Source organism: Mizuhopecten yessoensis, unplaced genomic scaffold (assembly GCF_002113885.1).
Source record: "Mizuhopecten yessoensis strain PY_sf001 unplaced genomic scaffold, ASM211388v2 scaffold457, whole genome shotgun sequence".
NCBI classification, from domain to species: Eukaryota; Metazoa; Mollusca; class Bivalvia; order Pectinida; family Pectinidae; genus Mizuhopecten; species Mizuhopecten yessoensis.
The window spans coordinates 17176-39049 of record NW_018403556.1 but is presented as its reverse complement, the minus strand read 5'-3'; the positions used below and the strand labels follow the sequence as shown (position 1 = coordinate 39049).

General features: G+C 38.0%; 1 protein-coding gene across 1 annotated transcript in view; it reads left to right on the top strand.

Moving 5' to 3' along the window:
* The window catches only part of LOC110449476 (protein VAC14 homolog), a gene marked incomplete at its 3' end in the record, with an annotated part of 57547 nt that overhangs the window by 24007 nt on the left and 11666 nt on the right, over positions 1 to 21874 (top strand). Inside the window, exons 7-9 of the mRNA XM_021496364.1 lie at positions 10955 to 11061; positions 13124 to 13262; positions 19318 to 19482. Of these exons, the coding sequence (XP_021352039.1) occupies positions 10955 to 11061; positions 13124 to 13262; positions 19318 to 19482 (411 nt within the window). The remainder of the gene's footprint in view (positions 1 to 10954; positions 11062 to 13123; positions 13263 to 19317; positions 19483 to 21874) is intronic.

Genomic DNA, 21874 nt, shown 5'->3' with positions numbered 1-21874 from the left:
AGTAACATAAGTTCGTAAGGGCGCCTAGAGGAATACATGTACCAATTGTGGTTAATATTGCAATGGCAGAATTGGAGAAGAAGATCGTTGAAGTTTTAACATATTGTCAGCATTTGAAAAGATCAAAGGAAATATTTCAAAATGGCGTACAACGTTAACGGTAAATGTTACAGAAAAACTAAAGACATCGAATTCATCGGAATGACATTCTTCATCAATCTATTGAAGAATTTTTCAAAAAAAATGAAAAAAGAATGTTTTTAAAATAGTTGGTGAACTTCGACCCAGGGGCGCACTTTTTAATTAGAAATATTTTGTATTAACATGTAGTGAGACAAAGTTAGATATGGAAATTATCTACAAATAATTAACTTTCACAAATACTGTACAATCAATAATTTTCGAGTAATAGCAGTTTTTAAGATTTTACCCTATGACGTCATGGTGGCCATTTTGGTTTTTGGATGGAGTTGAAAGTGTTGCCAAATGTTAGAAGACATCTAGGGAAACTTTTCCCGTTACAACTAAACGAAATATTTGTCATTGATATTGGAGTAAAACAAGTTTTAAAATATTGCGAAATTTTTAAAAGATCAAAGGAAACATTTCAAAATGGCATACAACCTTAACGGTAAATGTTTCAGAAAAACTTAAGACATCAACTTCATCGGAATGACATCCTCCATCGATCTGTAGAAGTATTTTTCCAAAAAAATGAAAAATGAATGTTTTTTAAAAATTGTGACCTTTGACCCAACAGCGAGCTTTTTTATTTGACCTTTAAATGAAAAACCATGTGGTAATTAAAGTTAGCCCCTTAGATAATCTACATATAATATAATTGCGTCAATTCTGTAACTTAAACCGTTTTTGAGTTATGGCCATTTTAAGATTTTGACCTATGACGTCATGGCGGCCATATTTAATTTTTGACCACCTTGAAAATGTTGCTTGATCAGCTCTAGACCTTTTCCTACAACATACTTAAAAGAATATCAACCTATCGTTTACCAATCAAGAGAAACAGAATTCACAAAGTACGGAAGAAGAATAATAAGAAGAATAATAAGAAACTTAACAAAAACAATAGGTCTTTTCACCAGTTGGTGAAAAGCCCTAATAATATACAACATATATATAGCACCCTATTCCGTCTTTTCGTATTGCAGAGTTATCTACTCTTGTGAGCAGGTATTGATTGTTACGTCATTAGTTTGTGAGAGTAACGTCATCAATTTTTGAGAAAACGGCGTAATTTTCTCACACAAACCAATGACTTAACAATCAATACCTGCTCACAAGAGAAGATAACTCTGCAATATGCAAAGAGGGAATTTAATTTGTAAATTACTCTAAAGCGCTTTACAACATATGGATAATAGTAATGGTTATAATTGTGAAAACAAAAAATAAAGGCTTACAATCACTTTTATACATTTAAGCAAGCAATGTGCACATAATTGAACAAATACTGGAGAGATCTTTCTCAAATTTCATATGTAAGTTCCACTTGGTCTGTACTTGTGCATGTTATAGACTGATGGGATAAACAAAATGGCCGACAGGCCACCATCTTGGATGTGACATTAAAGGTTTGTTATCCCTATTTCTCAGGAAGTACTGGAGGGATCTTTCCCAAATTAGTTATGTAGGTTCCCCTTGGTCTGTAGTTGTGCATGTTTAATTTTGAGAATGATCATATAAACAAAATGGCTGACAGACAGCCATCTTGAATTTTGACAGTGAAAGTTTGAGAAAGATCTGTTTAGTTCTTCCTTCGGCTATTTTGTTTTTGTGATCAGTTTTCAAAATATAACATGCACAATGAGAGATCAAAGGGAACCTACATATCAAATAAGAGAAAGATCCCTCAAGTTATTCCTAAGAAATAGCACTAACAAACCTTTCATACTCCATTGGCTTTGTCAGCATCTCCATCACATTCAGTGTTTTGCGTTTAAGTTAGTTTCTCTAACTTAAAATGCTAGATGCTGTCTTCCTTGTATGGTCCATTGACTTTGTCAGCGTCTCCATCAACTTTAAGTTCTTGTGTTTAAGTTAGTTTCTCTGAAAGTATAAGTGCTACACCAACCAAACTTGGACCATAGATGCATCTTAGGTAGTACATCTCAACCGATGCATCACATGCTGGATGTGGCCTTCCTTTCATCTTTCATGGTCCATTGACTTTGTCAGGACTCCATCAACATTAAGTTTTTGCGTTTAAGTCAGTTTCTCGGATATGTGCATTGATGGTCAAAGGGGTGCACAGGTGGTAGAGGTACAAACCCTTCCTCTCTTGAACTAATCCTTTTTACATAAAAAGTATGCATTACAATTTTGCCTAGTATTAACTTTAAGATTTTGTCTTATTTCTGCCGATTCCAGAAATTTCTGCCCGTTTCCGCATTCCGAACGGCCAAGTGAGCTTATGCCATGCTTATGCTTACGCCATCCATCGTCTGGCAACTTTTTCCTTTAAACCGCTACTTTTCCTTAACAGCTCAGAGGATTTTGACCAAATTTGATCTGGAGCATCATTGGCCTAAGGTTCTCAGTTATGTATAAACAGAGGGCATGGTCCCCCTGGGGGCAGAGGGGCGGGCCAAATAGGGGAGAAATAGGTGAATCTTTAAAAATCTTCTTCTTCTCAACCAAAAGAAGGAATTTGACCAAATTTGTTATAGAGCATCTTTGGACAAAGGAGACTCAAGTTTGTATAATGGAGGGTGTGGCTCCTCTGGGGGCAGAGGGGCGGTGCCCAATAAGCAGGGCTCAAGCTGTCGGTAGCCAAAGTAGCCATTTGCTACTTTTATTTTTTATTGGCTACTAAAAATACGATGTGGCTACTAAATTGACTATTAAGTTTTTAAAAATGGGGAAAATGTTTATCTTTGTCCCAGAGAACGATCTGTCTACTCACGTGTGAATTGTGGCTGACATTGATTACGTAAACATAATCAGGGCCGTCACAGATAGGCGCGCACTGTACGGCTGCGAGTTAAATAAAGCTTTTGTCTAAGTTGTGAGGTCAGGTGTTATAATTCGTGTACATTAATTGACAGTGGGGTCAAATTAATTGGATGACCCATTGATGTTGAGAAAACAGTGACATAGGGGGATTCGCACACGTACATTTTGCGGCGCCGTAAGCCGGTCTGATCACCTTGTTACAAACACCGCATCCAACATGTATGGGTTGATATAAGTGTGCATGGTCATCATTTACCTTTTCCAGTACCGTAGCAAGCATAAATGCGTCCGATATGCTTGATTCAAAAGTATCGCCTTGAAACACCCATGTCGAAGTGCCGATTTTCGGCCTTTCAGATTGCTTCAAACGAGATATCATATCAATGTACTTCCGTGGTTAGACGCTTTCGAATTTCAAGTGGTCGAGAAAAGTTATTTAGCATCGCAGTTATGCAGTTTTTTGAACAGCAAACTGTTCAGAATGTCTTCGACAGTTGCTTATATAAGGTGATGACCAAGTTGCGCGACGTGATGTGCTCCCGTTTTATTTCGAAGGGTTGGTCAATACCGTTATAAATTAGTCCTTTTCGTTTCAAATGTGTCCTTCTTCCATTTGCATTTGAAATGTGTGATCTTTTAAAATATATACAGTATATGTTTTTTTTACATAAAACATGAATTACGGTGAATGTAAACCCAGGACAAATAATTATCAATATTGCATCACTGAGGCTTCTTTTGATTTGGAATTTTTATTAGTTTTATTTTTAGCTTGAAGGCACGGAATTAGACTATCTAAGCCCAAAGGCGAATAATATCTTAAAATTTCAGCTTTTCAACCTATTTTTTTATGAGTTAAAGTCTGTTTTTCTCTCTCTTGAAAAGAATTAAAAAAGTTCTGATGGAAATTTTCAGCATTTTGATTTAAGTTATATTTTCTTATAATTAAAGCTGTATCATCTGAAAGTATTAAAAAAATATCATATTATGGATTAAATTATAAACATGATGTACAACAAAATTTTAATTTAACAGAGTACTCCTTAATTTAACATCATGTTGAATAGTATTGCACTTCAAAAATATTGAATGATTTTAATGGAGGGCTATCCGTAACGGTTGGAGGCCGAGAAAGTATGGCCACTGTTTAAAAACAATTGGCTACTAATTTTTTAGGTCCAGGGTGAGCCCTGAATAAGGGAAATAGAGGATTTTTTTCTCCTACTGTATACAAGTGAATTGATTTAAACCAAATGCAATCTGAAGCATGCTTAGGGACAAAAGAATCAATTTTGTATAAACTGAGGTGTGTGGGCCCCCTTCTTTGTGGCAGATGGGTGGAGTCCATTAGGGGAAATAGAGGAAAACATTAAAGATCCTTCTCCTTCTGTAGCGATGAAGGGATTTTATCTAAACTTGTTCTAGAGTATTTTTGGGCAAAGGGAACTTAATATCTATAAATGAAGGAGGCCCCCCCCCCCCCCCCCAGGGGCTGAAGAATGGAGCCCAATAGGGGAAATAGAAAAATATTTTCCCTTCTGTACAAATGAAGAGATTTAAACCAAATGTGGTCTGAAGCATGCTTAGGGGGAAAAAATCAATAAATTTAATTTGTATAAAAAGGTGCATGTGAGGCCAGATAGGGGAAATACAGGTATATTGTAAATCTTTCTCCTTTTTAGCTCGCCTTTTCGAAGAATAGGGGGGCTAATGTATACGTAGTCACCCCGGCGTTGGCGTCCCACCTTCCAAGGTTAAAGTTTTGGTGCAAGTTTTTTCCAGACAGTGTTGGATCATCACACTGAATACACAGTTGTCTATTATGAGTTTAAGTCATTAATATCGAGTGTAAGCAATGTGCTGGACCATATTTTCATTTTTCTTAATTGGACTTAGTTAAATTTGAGGTTAAAGTTTTTGGGCAAGTTTTGTTGGGTAGTGTTGGACCACCACCATCAATCACTACTGTACATATGGCCATGAAAAAGCCATGAAATTACCATGAGATGAATGCCATGAAAAAGCCCATGAAACATGACCCTTTTAAGGGCCCTTATTTTTGTTAAACCCCATTAAATTACCATGAATAAATTTTTTCAGCCATAAAAAAAAAACAGAAATTCAAAGCCATGAAAAAATGCCATGAATGTGTGTCGAGGAAATTCATGGCCAATGAAACATCAAAATTCATGGCCATGAATTCAGCATGAAAATTCTGGGATAGAAATTATCATGGCCATGAAACCCCCCCTGAAACATGACCGAATTCATGGCCCATGATTTTTTTGCCATGAAAAAGGTCTTTTTTTTTGCAATTTTCATGACCATGAAAATAAAAAAAATCCTACCATGAAAAATGCACGGATTAAAACTACATTATTTCATGGCCATGAAAAATTTGTGCCATCTAGATCTATATATCTAAGGAACTAATCAATCTGATTAAAATCATCTGTTACATGGCTCCGCCTGAACATCTGAATGTGCCGCGGTCAGGGTCACGTTCAAGTGACCTTTAGATGAACCAATCAGAGGCGCGCTGGCAAAAGTTTGCCAGCGAATCGGAATATCATGGTTGATTAATAAATAGCGAGGGGTATCGAACAGATTAGTTTCCAAAACGAATATGGCGGCGGGAACTGACGTTTGTACGTCGCCAAGGAAAACGTACCCATTGGGTAATAATTGCGTAGGCAACACCACCATACAGTCTTTCTTCTCTAATAAAGCTTCGATTTTTATTCTGTTCGGGTTTCAGACGATCTCAAATAACTTCAGAACTTTCGCATCATTCTCATCAATGTCCGACATATTTGTTACATCTCCGAGCGCCCTTTTGAAAGAGGGTCTCTGGATTGGTCAAAATTTAATGAGTATTTATAAATATAAAGGTCACCTGAACGTGACCCTGACTGCGGCACACTCAGATGTTCAGGCATAGTACGAAGTTAACGAAGCCATGTAACATGTGATTTTAATCAGATTGAGGAACTAATTTGATCTGGTCTATCATCCAATACAAAATTTAAGACACAATAACTTTCTGCTTCATGATCAGTGGAAAATCTACCCTTTCTGTAAAAATTCTCACGGTTCATGCAATTACAGTAAATTGTGCATGATCATGATGACACTTGTATGTTCTATATACATTTAGCAAATACAGTACTTAATATTGGTTCAAATTAATTAACGAAGAATATCTGGAACACATTCAAAATTATATATAAATTCAATTCAATAAACAGGAGAGCTGGTGATGATCAGCTTGTAAGAGTTACTTGACATTATTTATGTATCACAATATATACACATTGTTCTACAAAATACGAGTGCTGAATTATTGCTGAACATTTTACTGAATTTTTCTGAACACTTTGCTGAACAAGTGCTGAAAACCTACATAGGGGCAATTGCTGAAATATACCTGAATTTGGCCCAAATCCAAGCAATTTTCAGCAAAATTCAGCAAATGTATTTCAGCGAAGTTCAGGAACTATACCAGCAAACTACAGGAATGTTTCAGCAAATTTCAGGAATGTTTCAGCAAATTTCAGGAATGTTTCAGCAAAGTTCAGGAACTATACCAGCAAATTTCAGGAATGTTTCAGCAAAGTTCAGGAACTATACCAGCAAATTTCAGGAATGTTTCAGCAAATTTCAGGAACAATTCAGAAATGTTTCAGCAAAGCCAATTAACTGCCATCATGCATAAGCAAACCTTACCAAATCACTTAATTTAAAGGCTACAGGCTACTAGGCTAGTATACGCTAATTATATCATCATGACTTAAAGTACATAAAACTTAAGAAGGCAAGAATTACACAAACCTATGATCACTAGTTACGTACATATGGTCAGGGAATGAAATATATCTATATTTGTGTGATCATGTCTTGTACATGTAGTTAGAAAGTGACAGTATTATTGTTCCATTATATTATTGTACACAAATTTCACATTAAATACTTTGAGATTGTTATATTTTATGAGATTGTGTCATCCTATATGTATGCTGTTTTAAATCATAATGTGAGATGTTGAAGTGTGTTATTACAAAGATTTGTATGCTGAAAGCTTACATAGTCCGATATGAACACCGAAATCTGTACTCTTATTGTTACGGGAATTTGGGTGTAAATTAACTCGTTGTATTTCATCAAATTGTAACATGATACAAGTATTACATCCAAATAAAATCGTGGTATTATGTTGTGAGTCTATAAATTAACGATATAAGTGATTAAATGCGAGGTGAAGACTGCATATTGAACCAATCAATGTGTATGAGCAGACGACAAGTCCACCGCTATGTGTAATCTGTGTTTTTACGGGAAACACACGTTTATACTCAAAACTATTGTTTAGCGTGTTGATATAACATCATACCTGTCATGTGTATTCCATTTAATCATACTGTCTGAACTTTTATAGTCCAGTATGATTGGCTAGCACTTTCTATAGGCTTGATCATTGAAACTGATGTTATACTTATTGACCATAAACTTTCTTCTAACTACACTTGTTTCAGTTAATTAATGATCATTAAAAAAAAGAAAATTAATTTAATGATCATAACAATTAATTTCAAGAGCATTAAATTATCATTTCTATTATTCTCGATAACAATAATGGCTTAAAAATTTAACAGAACAGCGAGTTCAGCATTTTTTTAGCATTATCCTGAACAGTTCAGCAGTTTTTCAGCATAGTGCTCAAATAGTTCAGCATTTTTCAGCATTAACATGAACAGTTCAGCAGTTTTCAGCATTATCCTGAACAGTTCAGCAGCTTTCAGCATTTTTCAGTTAAGTTCAGCAAAATTCAGCATCTGTAGAAACTGTGTAAGCAATGGTTCAGCATCCGATTTTAGTTTCAGCAAATGTTCAGCAACTGTACAGCAAATCCTCAGAGAAATTCTGTAAAAATTAGCAATTTTTTTTCATGAGTCGTCAAAAATATTGTTAACACTCTAAGGAAATTAAAGTCACTCTATCTACATGTACTTTACTCGTGTTAACATTATTGCCATGTGCACTTGTAAAAGTTCATATTTTCTCGTATTTACGAAGTACATTTATTGTGATGTGCCAAATGTACACTCGTGTTGTGAATTATGATGAATCGTTCCATATATACCATGATATACCCTAATTAATTCTGTAAATATTCATGGCCATGAACATGGTGAACACTATATTAAACATTTCTATGATGATATATATATAGATATCATGGCCTTTGTTGAAAAATTCATGGCCATGCTGTGGAATTACTTTTTCATGGCCATGCATTCTTCATGTCTTTACTTGGACGCCATGATATTTTTCTTCGTGGCCTTGAACTATCTGGTATCTCGGACACTTTTAGAGAAACTGATTTTAATGGCAGTGGTTTTCCAAATTTCAATGCCATGAAATACACCATCGAAATTCATGGCCATGATTTCATTTTTTCAGGGCCATAATATGACCATGATTATTTTTTGCGACGAGAAATCATGGCCATGGTTCTTGACACTCGTATCAGACAACTATATTCATTGAAGTTTAAGGGGATGTATGTGTAATTCATGGGGTATTCAAGCCATGAAAAATATATAAATAATAATAGTAATAATATACAACATTTATATAGCACCCGATATAATTTGTAAAATTACTCAATTTAAGGCGCTTTACAACATATGGATAATAGTAATGGTTATAATTGTGAAAACAAACAACAAAGGCTTGCAATCACTTTCATACATTTAACAAGCAATGTGCACATACTTGAACAAATAAAAGGGTGGTATTTACAAAGATCTTTGCAAAGATTCTAAAATGCAGACGTGAAGAGGTGAGTTTTTATGTCCCTCTTGAACTTGGCCAGGGTATTTGACTTCCTAATAGCAGATGGTAAGCTATTCCACAACGTAGCCGAAACCCTCCCAAAGCATCTGTTTCCGTAGGTCACAGTACGAGATTTTGGGACACACAACAAAGATTCTGACTCCGACCGCAGTGATCTTGACGGCTGATACAGGGTAACAAGTTCCTGTAGGTACTGAGGAGCTGTTCCATTCAGTGCCTTGTATGTGTATACCAGAATTTTGTACTGCGACCTGTATCGTACAGGTAACCATGCAGTGCAACAAATAAAGTGTAGGTGTGATGTGCTCTCTCTTTCGAGTAAGAGTAACTAGCCGTAAGTGTTCTGAACCCTCTGCAGACGACTAGTTAGTTTGTCAGATATACCACAGAGCAGGGCGTTACCATAATCCAACCGAGAGGTAACAAGTGAATGCACCAAAATCTTGCATGCATCTGCAGTTAGAAACTGCCGAATACAGCCGATGTTCCTGATCTGGTAGTAACAGGATTTGGCAATAGCGTTCACTTGTTTCTCCATGTTCAGAGAACTGTCAAAGTATACCCCTAGGTTTTTAACAGCTGGAACAGTCTCAATAGTTCTGGCACCAACCTTGAGCTGGAGAGCCATTGTTTGCTGACACTTTGGGGAAAAGACGATTAGTTCCGTCTTTTCCTGATTAAGTTTAAGCATGTTGGCGTTCATCCAGATACTGATATCTGTCAGACAAGCTTCCAGACTTTCTGAGACTGTATTCCAACTGTCCTGTGGTTTTATGACCATGTAAATTTGTGTGTCATCGGCATAGCAATGATAGCGAAGGCTATGGCGACGACAAATCTCTCCAATCGGTTTGGAGTACATACAATATTTTCGTGGGCCTAACACCGACCCTTGAGGAACCCCGAAATCTAGCACTTTGTCATGTGAGGTGGCAGATCCGATGGCAACACACTGTCGTCGTTCACTCAGGTATGACTGTATCCAGCATAGTGCGGTATCAGTCACTCCATAAGAGTATTCTAGACGTTTATAAAGGAGGCCATGGTCGATGACGTCAAATGCAGCTGACAAGTCCAGCATGACAAGCACCGCTCTGCACTTGTGGCATTTAGGCAAGCCCATGAAAAAAACTTCGACGAAATGTCATGGCCTTATTGATGGCATCCAGGCTTTTTAATGGGGTTTTCAGAGGAATTTCATGGGATTTTTATGGAATATGCTTCCAGTAGTGAATAGGCTGTTGTCTATTATAAGGTTGAAGTATTTGTATTGAGTGTAAGCAATGTGTTGAACCATATTTTCATAGTTCAGGGTCCAAAAACACCTTTATTGGACTTTGTTAATTTCTTAACAATCACTTCACATAGATGTTTCTACACATTTAACAGTCCTTGAAATATCCTGGTGGTAAGTGAGGTGGCAAATAAAATGACAGGCACTATATCAACATTTTACTATACATGTTTCTATTGATAGTTGCAGTATTATAATAACATACATAGGCGAGCTATGCTGTTCTCCGACAGCTCTTGTTTTATTAATGAAGGGATTTTCATCAAACTTCTTCTAGAGCATCTTTGGGAAAAGCCCCCCCCCCCCTCCTGCATTGGAACATAATATAAGATAGAAACTCATTTTCTTGGTGTCTTACCCACCAAAACAGATTTATATGTAGTTCTTCTTGCAACTTTGTTCCTGTACTCCTTTGATAAACCTGTATGGTACCCAGCTGGTTTTAAATTGAAAATAAAATACCAGGTGGGCTATTAAGGCCCCTGGGCCTCTTGTTTTATAATAGTCTGATAGCAGTTATCTCGGTGTTTTGAATGAGCCTAGAAGCTGAGGTGTATATGTGACTGTGATCACACTTCCTCTTTCTTTAGCCAGAAAATAGCGGAGAAATGGGATCTTAAAAGAGAGAGATAAAATTAATGGTTCAGGAAGCCCATTCCAAAAAATCCAAAAGCAATTGGATCAAAAATTGAAACCAGAATAGAGAAAATGACATTTCCATTGTGATAACAATTTATGTGTATGCATGGGGTTTACTTGTCACCCCTAGGTGACAGCTCTAGGTCAGTGCTGATTCTGAATTTAAACTGTGTCATTTTGTTTTGAACTCAGGTGCCAGGATGTCCTACAGGAGTTTCTTAATGGTATTAAGAAGACACGGACAGGTGTTAATTATGAGGGAATGGCGAACATCCTAATCACTCACAGTCACTCCGATAGTATGTACATTACTATCAATCATATTTCATTTTTGATTCTTCCTCATATGAAAATCCAGGTATGCTTGAATCAATATGTTTATCTTTTTGTACATCTGTGTTCATTGTTGGTAAATTGACAGTTTGGTGCCACAGTCCTGACCATAGGTCATGGTGACCTATTGCCATCCATCTGTGTCTGTCGTCATGCGTCGTGCATTAACTTTTATCTTGTGAGCATAACTTGAGTAAAAGTGAATGGATTTCGATAAGTTTTACTGCTTTATATCAATGAGATCTCCAACAATTTTGAAAGTGGTCCTGATCAGACAGTAGCTGGCAGAGTTATGGGACTTTGAGATTTTAATTACTATTGGAGCCTATGGGACTGGAGCTTGTGAGCATGATAACTTTAGAAAAAGGGAATGGATTTTGATGAAGGGGCAACCAAGTTTGTTCAAATGTCACAGGAGTCAATTGTCTTAAAAAAATCTTCAGAAAACTTCTTCTGAATAACCAAGGACCTAGGGTTATGATATTTGGCAAGTTGCATGCTGGGATAAAGGGCTACCAAGTTTATTAAAATGAATGACTTTGACAAACATTCAAGGTCACAATGGTCAAATATGTTGAAAACCTTTAAACAACTTCTTCTCAATAACGAAAAGTCATAGAATAATGATATTTGGCCAGTAGCAATGCTGGGATAAAGGGCTACCGAGTTTGTTTAATTGAATAACCCTGACTTATATTCAAGGTCACAGGGGTCAAATATGTTTAAAACCTTTAAACAACTTCTTCTGAATAACCAAGAGGCCTACGATAATAATATTTGACCAGTAGCAATGCTGGGATAAAGGGCTACCAAGGCTGTTCAAATGAATGACCTTGACATAAATTCAAGGTCACAGGGTCCAAATATGTTTAAAACCTTTATACAACGTCTATGGATAACCAAGAGGCCTAGGATAATAATATTTGACCAGTAACATGCTGGGATGAAGGACTACCAAGTTTGTTCAAATGAATGACCTTTACTTATATTCAAGGCCACACTGGGGTCAAATACGTTTAAAACCTTTATACAACTTCTTCTGAATAACCAAGAGGCCTAGGATTATGATATTTGGTAAGTAGCATGCTGGGATAAAATGATTGACCTTGACAAATATCCAAGGTCACAATGGTCAAATTTGTTGAAAACTTTTAAACGACTTTTTCTCAATAAGCAAAAGGCCAAGGGTGATGATATTCGGCCATTAACATGCTGGTATGAAGGACTACAGTGGTCATTATATGTTTAAATCTTTAAATGACCTTTTCAAAAAGTCCAGGGTAATGATATTTTTTTCAGAAGCATGCTGGGTTGGAAGACTATAAACTCTGTTCAACCTAATGTTCTTGTTCGAAATTCAAGGTCACAGGCGTCATATGTTTAAATATTTTAATAGGTACTTATGAATCAAACACCGATATTCTGCCTGTAGCTGTATTTTAGTCCACTTTTAAGATTACATGCAGAGTTTAATACCAGGTGAGAGATTCAGGCCCATTAGGCCTCTTGTGTCAATGTGGCCTTGTACTTGCTTATAGTATAGTCATGTCAATTTGAAGATCACAGATATGACAGGTGTTTGTAAACAGCATTGAAAAGCTGTTGGGCTCAACAGGCCCACACCAATCAATATTTCTACCCCAAAGGTGATACATGTTGTTAGCATTGGATAACTAGAAGCATGGGTATATATCAATATTTATGATCAAATGAAACATTGTGACTTAAGGTAGCAGCTTAAAATGTATGAACTTTGAATGTCATGTCAATATAATATCATGATTGTATCAAGTAAGGGTTTTGCTTGTTACATCAGATTTCTATTTAAAGTTCATGAATTGGTAATGTTTATGTGTACATCACAAGACTGTCAGTCCTTCCAGGACTTTGTATATATGTTTGTCCTTGGTCCACTTTTATGGCTTTGGGTTTGAGATTAATACCAAGTGAGCAGTTAAGGCCAATTGGACCTCTTGTTCAGTATATTAATATTTACAATTGCTAGTGATATTTGTATTTATTTGACAGAGGCTCTGATTCAGTACACAGCTATCTGCTGGCTCCAGGAATTTGTGACCCAAGCTGGGAGGACCATGCTACAGTACACATCTGGGATCATAGATGCTATCCTGCCATGTCTAGCTACAGAGGGACACATCACTCGCTCGTATCCTTTAGCAGTCATATCACACTGTTATTTTATTGCAAATGTTTTAAAATACTTACATATTTGGCTCAACCAGCACAGTGTTCTGTGAGCTGATGAGCGGACAATTCTGTATGAACCATGAGAATACATATACATTGTATACTAAAAACAGAAATACAACTTCAAGGATTAATAAAATAATATTTTTGAGCAATATATCTAAATTTGAGATGTAATAGTTGAGATGAACTTTGAATATTCATCTTTTTGGGGGGATTTTAACAAAAGGGGCCTTCATTAAACCATAATGGCATAAAGTACCCCAAGTTACTCAACATTAACATGGCTGCTTTTGTGAAACCATTTCCTTATATTATGTGTGCCTTTATAGAAATCTTATTCCATTCCCTGACAAATGCATTGGCTACCATAGGAAGGGTATTGGGGGGACTGGGATATGCCGATTCCGAACTCTCCTGTCTAGCTCATCCCACAAGTGTTTGGTTGGGACTAAATCCAGGCTACATGAAGGCCAATCAATAGGGACAATGTTGTGAGAAAGTCCCTACAGACTCATGCAACGTGTGGCCTCGCATTCTCCAGCTGAAGAGTGATATGATGCATCCTAATAAAAGGTACAACACAGTGCCTAAGGACCTCTATTCTCTATCTCTTCTGGAAACACAGGGCCTAAGGATCTCTATTCTCTATCTCTACTGGAAACACAGGGCCTTAGGATCTCTATTCTCCATCTCTACTGGAAACACTGGGCCTAAGGATCTCTATTCTCTATCTCTAAGGAAACACCGGGCCTAAGGATCTCTATTTTCTATCTCTACTGGAAACACAGGGCCTAAGGATCTCTAATCTCTATCTCTATGGTAAACACAGGGCCTATTAGGATCCCTATTCTCTATCTCTACGGAAACACAGGGCATAAGGATCCCTATTCTCTATCTCTACGGAAACACAGGGCCTAAGGATCCCTATTCTCTATCTTTACGGAAACACAGGGCCTAAGGATCCTTATTCTCTACAGGAAACACAGGGCCTTAGGATCTCTATTCTCTATCTCTATGGTAAACACAGGGCCTAAGGATCCCTATTCTCAATCTCTACGGAAACACAGGGCCTAAGGATCCCTATTCTCTACAGGAAACACAGGGCCTTAGGATCTCTATTCTCTACGGGAAACACAGGGCCTAAGGATCTCTATTCTCTATCTCTACGGGAAAAACAGGGCCTAAGGATCTCTATTCTCTATCTCTACTGGAAACACAGGGCCTAAGGATCTCTATTTTCTATCTCTACGGGAAACACAGGGCCTAAGGATCTATATCTCTATGGGAAACACCGGGCCTAACGACCTTTATTCTCTATCTCTACAACCTAAGGATCTCTATTTTCTGTTTCTATGGGAAACACAGGGCTTAAGGATCCCTATTCTCTATCTCTACGGAAACACAGGGCCTAAGGATCTCTATTTCTATGGGAAACACAGGGCCTAAGGATCTTTATTCTCTATCTCTACAAAACACAGGGCCTAAGGATCTCTATTCTCTATCTCTACAGGTCAACTTTAAGTGCTAGTCAGGGGTCAAATGTCAAAATGTGTTAAAAGCTTTAACAATCTTCTTCTCAGGTTCCATAAGGATCAGGGTCATGATAATTTGCCAGTAAGTACCTAGGATGGAGTGCTATAAAGTTTCTTCATTAAAATTACCTTGACCTACTTTCAAGATCACAGGGGTCAAATATGTTAAAAATTTCAAACAAATATATTTCAAGAACCATTTGGACTAGAGTCATGATACTTGAGTATGTTATGTAGACCAGCAGTGCGAATATTTTTCTCTATAACAGTAATGAGGTCAAAGGTCAACTTGAAGTGCAAGTCGGGAGTCAAAGGTCAATGTGGGTTAAAAGCTCCAAAATTATAATTTGAAATTTCAATCAACAATATCTTCAGAACCGTTTAAGAGATGTTAAAATGTCTTGTGTTCTAGTTACCAAATTTGGTCTTAAGTAACCTGTATGTCAGTTTCATGTAACAAAAGAAACAGGTGAGCGATACAGGCCCTCTGGTCCTCTTGTATTACTGTTGCAATACGAAAGTTCAGTTTTTAGCTCACCTGGCAAGAAGGGTCAAATATGTGAAAAAGATACCTTTTAACAACTTATTTTGAATAACCAGGAGGCCCTGAGTAATGATATTTGGTCAGTAGATACCTGGGACAGAGTGCTATAAAGATTACTGAAATAAATGACCTTGACCTATTTTCAAGTTCACAAGCGTCAAATGTGTTAAAAGCATTTAAATAACTTCTTCTGAACACCCAAGAGGCCTAAAGCACTGATATTTGGCCCATAGGTACCTTAGTGCTATGACATTTTCTCAAACTGTTTTCACCGGAACCATATGCTCGCTTCTAGGTCATGTCATAGTTTCGTATTTCTCGGACATAAGCTCACGCTGTCGACAGCATTTAATTGGGTACTAGCTTAAAAGACAGAAGACAATTAGTTTCAGAAAAACAGTCTTTCCACTCACTTGTGTATTGTGGCCGACACAAATTGTGTACATGATCAGGGCCAACACAGTTCAGCGTGCGCTGTACGACTGCAAGCCATTGGCTTTGTCTAAGTTTTCAAGGCAAATATCGCAAGCTATAGACGACAGTAGATGCTTTAATTGGTGTAAGATCAATAGACTGTGAGGTCAAATAAATAATGGATGTTACATTGACATTGAGAAAACACGTCCTGATATGCGAGCTCCACGTTTGAACCTTACACAAAAGTTACAACTTAAAGTCTATGTTGGATCATTTTTAGCTCGCCTGGCCCCAAGGGCCTATGAGCTTATGCCCTACTGCGGCGTCGTCTGTCGTCCGTCCATCAACTTTTTCTTTTGAACGACTTCTTCTGAAGAACTGTAGGACCTAGGGTCATGATATTTGGCCAGTAGGTACCTGGGATGGTGTGCTATAAAGTTTCCAAATATGTTAAAAACTTCAAACAACAATATCTCCATTTGGTCCATTTGGACTAGAGTCATGATACTTGGGTATGTTATGTAGACCAGCAGTGCAAATCTTTTCTTCTATTACAGTAATGAGGTCAAAGGTCAACTTAAAGTGCTAGTCAGAGGTCAAATGTCAACATGGGTTCAAAGCTTTAACAATATTTTCCCTGGTTCCATAAGGCCCAGGGTCATGATATTTGGCCAGTAAGTACCTGGGATAGAGTGCTATAAAGTTTCCTCATTAAAATGACCTTGACCTAGTTTCCAGGTCACAGGGGTCAAATATGTAAAAAAAATCAAACAACAAAATCCTAAGAAGCATTTGGTATAGAGTCATGATACTTGGGTATGTAATGTAGACCAGCTGTGAATCATTTTCTTTATTACAGTAATGAGGTCAAATGTCAACTTTAAGTGCTAGCCGGAGTCAAAGGTCAACGTGGGTTAAAAGCTTTAAAATTAAAATGTTAAATTTCAAACAACAATATCTTAAGAAGCGATTAAGAGATGTTAAAATGTCTTGTGTTCTGGTAACCAAAATTCAAAACCGGGTTTTGAATTTTGGTTACCAGAACACAAGACCCTGCGTCGTCAAAGAAGGTGTTGCAATAGAAGGTGAAAATCGGTAAATTTTGGATGTTTTAGTGTAAACAAATTACATATTAAAACATTTAAGCTAAAACTTCATCTGGACCTTTGGGATATAAGTTTCTTTTTTGGAGAACTGAAATGTATATAAACTGTACTAGAGCCACGGAGGGTATTATTGACCCCCGGTTCTATTCATCTTGTTTTGGATCGATTATGAACCGTTGGTACACTTACCTTTTCAGAATCCCTCGGAACCGTTCCATTCAGACAACAAATTTACTGAACTTTTTTTTTCTCCAATTAGAAGAAACGATCCTATTTTTAGAACTTCCGTACGGGCACCGAAGGGACAAATGAGCTTATCCCATGGCGCTGCATCCGGCGTCCGGCAACTTTTTCCTTTTAAACGCTACTAGTCCTGAGCGGCTCAGAGGATTTTGACCAATTTGGGTCTGGAGCATCATTGGCCAAACGGTTCTCAGTTTTGTATAAATTGAGGGTATGGTCCCCCTGGGGGCAGAGAGGCGGGGCCAAATAGGGGGAAAAAAGGTAAATCTTTAAAAATCTTCTTCTTCTCAACCAATAGAAGGATTTTGACCAAATTTGTTCTAGAGCATCATTGGACAAAGGAACCTCAAGTTTGTATAAACGGAGGGTGTGGCCCCTCTGGGGGCATAGGGGCGGGGCCCAATAGGGGAAATAGAGGATTTTTTCTCTCCTACTATACAAGTGAAGGGATTTAAACCAAATGCAGTCTGAAACATGCTTAGGGACAAAAGAATCAATTTTGTATAAACTGAGGTGTGTGGACCCCCTTCTTTTGGGCAGATGAGTGGGGCCCATTAGGGGAAATAGAAGAAAACATTAAAGATCCTTCTCCTTCTGTACCGTTGAAGGAATTTTAACCAAACTTGTCCTAGAGAATCTTTGGGCAAAGGGAATTGAATATTTATAAATGGAAGATGTGCCCCCCGATTAACATTGTTCTGTTAGGCAGGATTAACTAATTATCTTGTGATCAGCGTATGTATGTATGTCAGTCTTAATATCATAACACTTATTTTAGTGTTATTTATACTCAGCTTCCTTCTGTTGTCCTTTCCCACCATGGTCCTACAATACATAACTACATTTGGAACGTTAAGTATAGCATGCATGTAAGTATCAAGTACTATGGTGTGTGGTATGATAAGCATTTGATACCTGTGTTGTACAATTTATTTATTACAAGAAAGAAATGAAATATTAATAAAAAGTTTCATTAAAAGGTAATTTGACCTGTACCTTGCTGGGGTTAAGCACCATCAATTTTTCAAATCACCCTTCATCCGTTGTTATCACTATTTCTCATGAAGAACAGGAGGGATCTTTCTCAAATTTGATATGAAGGTTCCCCTTGGTCTGTAGATGTGCATGTTTACTTTGGAGACTTATCCGATAAAAAAAAATGGCTGAAAGGCGGCCATCTTAGATTTTAGCAGTGAATGTTTATTATCGCTATTTCTCATGAAGAACAGGAGGGATCTTTCTCAAATATTGTGTGTAGGTTTCCCTTAGTCTGTAGTTGTGCATGTATACTTTTGAGACTGATCAGATAAACAAAACGACCGACAGGTGGCTATCTTGGATTTTGACAGTGAATGTTTGTTATCGCTATTTCTCATGAAGTACAGGAGGGATCTTTCTCAAATTTGATATGAAGGTTCCCCTTGGTCTGTAGTTGTGCATGTTGACACTGATCCGATAAACAAAATGGCTGACAGACGGCCATCTTGGATTTTGACAGTGAATGTTTGTAATCGCTATTTCACAGGAAGTTTTGGAGGGATCTTTCTCAAATTTGATAGGTAGGTTCCCCTTGGTCTATTGTTGTGCATGTATACTTTTGAGACTGATCAGATAAACAAAATGGCTGACAGACGGCCATCTTGGATTTTGACAGTGAATGTTTGTTATCGCTATTTCCCAGGAAGTTTTGGAGGGATCTTTCTCAAATTTGATAGGTAGGTTCCCATTGGTCTATAGTTGTGCATGATTACTTTGGAGAGTGATCATAAAAACAAGATGGCCACAGAAAGTACTAATGAGATCTTTGTGATATTGTAATGATTGGATCTATTTCTCTAACATTTAAAGAACTATACTAGTAAATACATGAAACAGTGCATTTACTGTTTACAATACTTGATCAAACAGATAAGAGAAAAGAAGAGAAAAGATCACACTGACATAAACCAATGAATACAATGATGGGCGCTAAAATCCCTCTGGGATCTCTTGTTTTAAATGATCCTGTACATTCCAGCTCACAGGTCACGTTAAAAACTTATGAAGCTGAGAGCCACACACTCACACACTCACACACACACACCCACACACACACACACACCCACACACACACCCACCCACACACATTAACACACACGATGACCTGTTGTTGCACCTTGACCCCTAAAGTGTAAGTGAGGCTGCTAAACACTTGAACCTTGCCCTACTCAACCTGATATGTGAGGAAGATGATATAACTACCCCTACGCTAGGGAGTCCTGTTGAAGGCACACCCACCAGTTCTGACCCGCAGGAGCAAAGTCCACAGGAAAGCCCCATATCAACATCAGGCAGGTCAGTAAAGTTCCTAGTTTACATTATATAACAATCTTATGCTCATATATTCCCAGGTAAAATAGAAAAAAATGTACCCCAGTGGCATTATACAAAGACAATCTGAACTAAAATAGGTTTTCATGTTAAAATACAAAACCAGAATCCAAACCTATTGTGTTAACACCAGGATAGTTTTGGGGTTCTGCCCTTAAATGTTAACACTGTGACATATTTTAGTTCAGATTGCCTTGTGTGTCAACATAAAAAGATGAAACCAAAACTCAAATAAACAATTAACATCAAGAACTGCAGGCAGCTAGATAAGACCTCGTTGCATGTGCTGTTTAGGATACCAGAGTCAATAGGGTAACCTATTGCAATCGCATTTTGTCTGTTGTCATGGGTTGTCAATAATCTGTCATGCACAAACAATCAAATTTTCTCCTCAGAAAATGTCTGTCAGATTTTTAGCTCACCTGGCCCGAAGGGCCATGTGAGCTTATCCCAAGCTGCAGCGTCCGGCGTCCGGCGTCCGGCGTCCGTCAACTTTTTCCTTTAAAATGCTACTTGTCCTGAATGGCTCAGAGGATTTTGACCAAATTTGGTCAGGAGCATCATTGGCCAAAGGGTTCTCAGTTTTGTATAAACGGAGGGTATAACCCCCCTGGGGGCAGAGGGGCGGGGCCAAATAGGGGGAAAATAGGTAAATCTTTAAAAATCTTCTTCTTCTCAACCAATAGAAGGATTTTGACCAAATTTGTCCTAGAGCATCTTTGGACAAAGGAGACTCAAGTTTGTATAAACGGAGGGTGTGGCCTCTTTGGGGGCAGAGGGGCGGGGCCAAATAGGGGAAGTAGAGGATTTTTTCTCTCCTACTATACAAGTGAAGGGATTTAAACCAAATGCAGTCTGAAGCTTGGTCAGGAGCATCATTGGCCAAAGGGTTCTCAGTTTTGTATAAACGGACGGTATAGCCCCCCCTCGGGGCAGAGGGGCGGGGCTAAATAAGGGGAAAAAAGGTAAATCTTTAAAAATGTTCTTCTTCTCAACCAATTGAAGGATTTTGACCAAATTTGTCCTAGAGCATCTTTGGACAAAGAAGACTCAAGTTTGTATAAACGGAGGGTGTGGCCCCTCTGGGGGCGGAGGGGCGGGGCCCAATAGGGGAAATAGAGGATTTTTTTTCTCCTGCTATACAAGTGAAGGGATTTTAACCAAATGCAGTCTGAAGCATGATTAGGGACAAAAGAATCAATTTTGTATAAACTGAGGTGTGTGGGCCTCCTTCTAAGGGCAGATGGGTGGGGCCCATTAGGGGAAATAGAGGAAAACATCAAATATCCTTCTCCTTTTGTACCGATGAAGGGATTTTGACCAAATTTGGTCTGGAGCATCATTGGCCAAAGGGTTCTCAGTTTTGTATGAACGGAGGGTATGGTCCCCCTGGGGGCAGAGGGACGGGGCCAAATAGGGGAAAATAGGTAAATCTTTAAAAATCTTCTCCTCAACCAATTGAAGGATTTTGACCAAATTTGTCCTAGAGCATCTTTGGACAAAGGAGACTCAAGTTTGTATAAACGGAGGGTGTGGGCCTTCTGGCGGCATAGGAGCGGGGCCCAATAGGGGAAATAGAGGATTTTTTTTCTCCTACTATACAAGTGAAGGGATTTAAACCAAATGCAGTCTGAAGCATGCTTAGGGAGAAAAGAATCAATTTTGTTTAAACTGAGGTGTGTGGATTCCCCTTCTTTGGGGCAGATTAGTGGGGCCCATTAGGGGAAATAGAGGAAAACATTAAAGATCCTTCTCCTTCTGTACCGTTGAAGGGATTTTAACCTAACCAAACTTGTTTTAGAGAATCTTTGGGCAAAGGGAATTGAATATTTATAAATGGAAGATGCAACTTTGTTACTTGTACTCCTTTGATAAACCTGAATGGTACTCAGCAGGTTTTAAATTGAAAAATAAAATACCAGGTGAGCTATTAAGGCCCTGGGCCTCTTGTTAAGAAACCTGATGGTAATCATCAGTCTGAGGTGGGGATCAGAATCTTTACTCAAGATGAGATTGTCTCCATCAGGGCCAAGGGGCTTTGGCATTAAGAGGTCACAAAGTGAAAAACCTTCAAAACACTTCTCATCTGACACTTACTTGTAGTTTTTCGAAAACCAGATTCAGGGTCTGACCCCCCCCCCCCCCCCCCCCCCCGGGGGGGGGGGGGGGGGGGGGGGGGGGGGTCGCTAATTGCGAAACCTGAAACATTCAAATTTTTTACTTCTTTTTCAGAAAAAACTACATTTCTGATAAACAATCACTTTCAGCCAAAAAAATACAAAAAAATACGTTAAATTAATATTTAAGAGATTATGATTAAATTTCTTCTCCAAAATAGCATTACTATTACAGGTGT